The following is a 4,438-nucleotide window of genomic DNA, read 5'->3' on the forward strand; positions in this document are numbered from 1 at the left end:
GTTGCATTAGGTTACCATCACCACCACAACTGGTCAACCAACATAAAGTTCCTGGGGAGTCCGAGCTTTCGCCTTAGCCGCTCTTAAGTTCTAAGGCTTCCTCGAAGGGAGAACCACCATCAAGAAGCTTTTCACAACCCTCTAGAATCTAACAGCAATGCAACTGTTTTCTTCTCCTCCCATACGGGTAAAGCTAACTCACAATCTTTAAAGTCTAAGCCTATCCAGTTACTCCATACCTGGCTCACATCCGTCGAAAGGCTCTCCATGGAGAGTCGGGATAAAAGTATGCCCCCGATGGCGCAATCATATGGCTTCCTAGTACTTCTAGCCTCACAAGCGGAGCAACAATGCGGTTGAAGTACCCGGTACCAAATTCTCAGTCCCTTTAGAAAGAACTGAACACTTTGGCCTCCGTCATAACTTAGGTTTGTGAAAACAGCCTGTACCATGCGATAGTAGAAGTTGACTTAGAGTAAGAGAGGCTATGTTTTCGCATACTGATCATACTGCTTCTCTCACATCTTCCACACAGGTACACTTAACAGTCCCCGTTTACCAGTCCCGAAGGAGCCAGTGTCGGTTGTGCAACAACTAGGGCCCCCCTTTCACGGCTTTCGCCAACCTACTGTGTCATGAGATTTTACACGTCAACACTATTCTTTTGGCCACGTTCACCCCAACCTGCCGTCTTCTTTTATTAAGAACTTAACACCCAACATACATTTCACTTAACCTGAGTACGGCCTTATCTACCTTGCCGTTGGGCCGTCATACTTTTCGGCTATTTTACTACCAATTTTACTACCGACTGCCTTAAAATTCACATTGGCAGCTGAGATATGTGTCTTAAGTGGTGATTAATAATAACTAAAACTAATTGATTTTATTGTCTTTGAGATCTTTAGTAAAAATTCCGTTTACACCTATACAAGGTGATTGCGAAATACATGCAAAAAAAATGGGGAATAGCTCACAATGCGACTATGTCACTGCGTAAAATTCACGGTCCTAAGTAGTAGCAGCACCTAGAAAAAATTGTTTGAAATTAAATATAAATTCTTATACGCGCCGTTGGTATATTTCGTGACCTACATAATTACTACACCTATAATGAAAGGAACAGAGCGACTCGGAGTAAGAACCATAAAAGTGACTTTATCAGGCACTTTTTTAATCGCAACGTGAAAAACACGAAAAGGGCCAGTCAACATCGAGCACTCGGTGAAGTCGGTGTATGGTGTAGTTTTCCAATGCAGAATGTGTCGATATGGTAATTGGTGTGCACGAACATTTGCGTCAGTGGTACAGCATCTCCGAGATTATGGTACCTTCAAATCTCACGATCGTGGCCGTGACAGAAAGAAGAAGTTGGAGTTTAACAGGACAAAGTGCAAAGTTTGGAGGCCGCTGATTGTCCGCGTTGTGTAATTTACTGCAAATGGTTGTTACCGCAGTGTCGTGAGCCCTCTAACTTTTTAAAGTGCACTCTATTTATGGATGAAGCAGGATTCAAACGCACTTCAACAGCGACAATACTCACTTTTTGTCCGATGAAACTCCACATGCTCGTCAACAAATACGATTTCAAGAGACGGTTTTCGATAAATGTGTATCGATTAAATGAAACAGTTTGTTGAAATCAACAGTGTCCAGAAATTATCGAAGAGCTTCAACAACAAGTGCTACTCAAGGACAACATTTTCAACATTTCTTGTAAAAGTTGCTTTTATTTTTGTTCCAATAAACAATGTAAAATGGTTGTGGCAAGGACCAAACATCCGTCAGAATCAAAAGTCGATCATCATGAAGCATTACCAAAAAACTTTCGTACTGACCTTTAACGATGAATTAATGATAAGCAGCAAAATGTCGTTTTTAATTTTAATTGAAACTGAAAGCATTTACGTCGTCTTTATTCGAACGTTTTTCTAACTCTGTTTACAAGGTGACTCAGTGCCTTCGTATCGAAGGTGGTTCATGGGGGTTTTGCCCCATTCAATTTTTAATTTGTTTTTTCTATATTTCGACACTACTAGGGTGGGGGATGCCGTGGCTAAAATTATTGCATATATTTCTCAGTCACCCTGTATTGTCACTTAGAAAAGTTCCGTGGTACAGTTTGGATTTTTTTCCATCAATAACTTTAAGAACATTAAAGGATCATTAAACCACATTGCTGCACTTCTTATGTGTGTGTGGGTGACCCGAGGGGTTATCCAACGAAGTGCACAGGCGGCTCAGGTTTTCGCTGGGAACAGCGTTCGTGAATCGAAGTAAAAGAAAACAAGTTAAGGGCGCCAGCAACGACCTGTCGAGTCACTTACCGTTCCCGTTGCCAGAACGAAGATGTTCAAGACGTAATATAACTCTCTCTCCTCTCTTCCCTCTGTAACTAGCTAACTTGGAATAGGGTTCAAGTACAACAGGGTAATCCCCTTAGTAAAATTGGTTTATTCGAACCAGCAAGTAAATTAAATAACAATTGAAGAAAATTAATAATATTAACAATGGAGATATAAAAAAAGGAATATTAAAGCCTACTAAAGTACTACTACAAAAAAAAAAAATCCTGAGTAAGTCTGAACACTACAGGCAGATAAAGAAACTAAACAGTATTTTCAACTACATAACTGGCAGGTTCTTCTGAAATAATAATGTAACAATTAATTTCAATTATTCAAAGCGGGACGAGAATAAGTATTTTCCGGAAATCGTCATTGAAACAGCATTTCCTTGCGACATTAGGCGCAGGAAAATTGGATTTCCCTGACTAGTACTGTAAAAACTACAAAAATGACGCAAAATAATTAGTTATTTAAACAAGAAAAATTTATTCAAAATTTCGTAAATTACACTATTTACAGATATTAACATTAATTGTAGAATTCGATATATTTGCAATGTTAATTCCAGGCAGAGATTTATGATCAAGTTTAACCTTTTTATCAAAAATTTCAGTCGAGATTTCGGTGCAACAGATTTCAGATGAATCACTACTTGTAGAGGGACACGTCTCGATATTAGTGAAGGGTTTTTTTTTCGGACCAGCTTGTATTTTATTAGCTATATCTAATTTATTTTCGATGGACTCTTCTATGTATCCTTCTGCTACTGAACTGCTTTGCCATCCTCCATGCCTTTTTAAGTTGGTAATATCTCCTCCTGCGTCTACTAGTAAAGTCGCGGAACTGCGCCGCATACAATGTCCTGTGTATTCCAGAGGTGTTGGTAGACCAAGGTAGGTAGCAATTTGAGAAGGAAATTTACCAAATGAATGCAAGCCCACTGGTTGGACCGTACATTTCCCTTTCTTGTAATTTAAAAATAAGCGCTTGTGTGGAGTACTAGGCGGACGTAATTCCAAATAACGTCTGTATGTAGCAAGATTTCTTTCATCAACAACTACAAAGCGTCGAGGTTTTTTTGTTTTAGAATCAGGAATGTGTACTATTAGCACGTTATTTTGATCTTCAATGTCGTCAACTAACATCCTTGATAATTCGTCGCATCGACAGGCTCCAGACACCCCAAAAATAAGCGCCACCTGAAATTACCAAATTTAATAAAACTTAAATATGTAATCATTGTAATAACTTACTTTCATTAATAAAAATTCCTTGTCGGGAGCTTCAAGCAGAAATTTATCTATCTGGTCCCGAGACAAACATTTTGATTTTTTTGGTTGGTAACCAGTCGATTTTCGTTTTAGATAAGCAGTTACCTTACAAAACTTGCTGATATCCAAATTTTCCTTCAACAAAAGCACGGCTTTCAACATAGAGTAAGTGCTCCAGAGGCTTGAAGCCTTATAAGAACTTGATTTTTCCGCAAAATAAGCCAGAAATACGTTTTCCGTTAGCGAAGTAACATTTTTAAGCCTGCGCCAATCTTCAAAGATTTGGAACTGCTTTTCATACCGCTCCTTAGATTTCGACGGTAACAATTCTTCTGTAGCAGCAGCGGCTGCTTTGCTTAGGTCAAAAGGAACATCCTCACCAGTGTTTTCGCTTGTATTCATAATTAATTAATGAAATAAACACACAGCTCTGACGTACGCACAAAATTTTATAATTGTTTTGTTTGTAACCATCGTTTTCAAGAAATTGACAAACTAGATTTTTGTGCAATTAATTAAAAAACTTGTTGGAAAATCTCGATTTTTAGCGATTTATTGCGATTTCCGGAAAAATTTAATACAAAACTCGTCAGTAAAATGTCTCATTTGACTCGGAGCTTTAAAATACTCGGCACAAAGTGCCTCGTATTTCAACATAGCTCCTCTTCAGTAATGAGACATTTTCCTGACTTTTATGTAAATAACTATTACCTTATTTTCCTGGACGCTATGTTCTTTACAGACACTGTATCCCATAATGGGCTTGTTTACTACGTTTAGGAAAAACATTTCCTGTAAGAGACCTCTAAACTAGATTTA

General features: G+C 38.4%; 1 protein-coding gene across 1 annotated transcript; it reads right to left on the bottom strand.

Moving 5' to 3' along the window:
* Positions 1 to 2,744: 2,744 nt before the first annotated feature.
* On the bottom strand, positions 2,745 to 4,021 carry LOC135129124 (uncharacterized). The gene is made up of 3 exons (XM_064056205.1): positions 3,602 to 4,021; positions 2,866 to 3,547; positions 2,745 to 2,788 (listed from the first exon to the last, which is right to left on the bottom strand). Exons 1-3 carry the CDS (start codon positions 4,019 to 4,021, stop codon positions 2,745 to 2,747), a joined length of 1,146 nt encoding a protein of 381 aa, XP_063912275.1.
* Positions 4,022 to 4,438: the final 417 nt, after the last annotated feature.

This window comes from Zophobas morio, unplaced genomic scaffold (genome assembly GCF_036711695.1).
Source record: "Zophobas morio isolate AGI-343-1 ecotype UQ-CSIRO unplaced genomic scaffold, CSIRO_AGI_Zmor_V1 ptg000014l, whole genome shotgun sequence".
Taxonomy (NCBI): Eukaryota; Metazoa; Arthropoda; class Insecta; order Coleoptera; family Tenebrionidae; genus Zophobas; species Zophobas morio.

What these genes read in the sequence shown, in the direction of transcription:
- LOC135129124 (XM_064056205.1), bottom strand. Translation starts at nt 4,021, where the DNA reads ATGAATACAAGCGAAAACACTGGTGAGGATGTTCCTTTTGACCTAAGC. An exon ending in AGGAATTTTTATTAATGAAA is followed by an intron (nt 3,548 to 3,601) that starts GTAAGTTATTAC and finishes TGGTAATTTCAG; the next exon opens with GTGGCGCTTATTTTTGGGGT. An exon ending in TACAATTAATGTTAATATCT is followed by an intron (nt 2,789 to 2,865) that starts GTAAATAGTGTA and finishes TCATTTTTGTAG; the next exon opens with TTTTTACAGTACTAGTCAGG.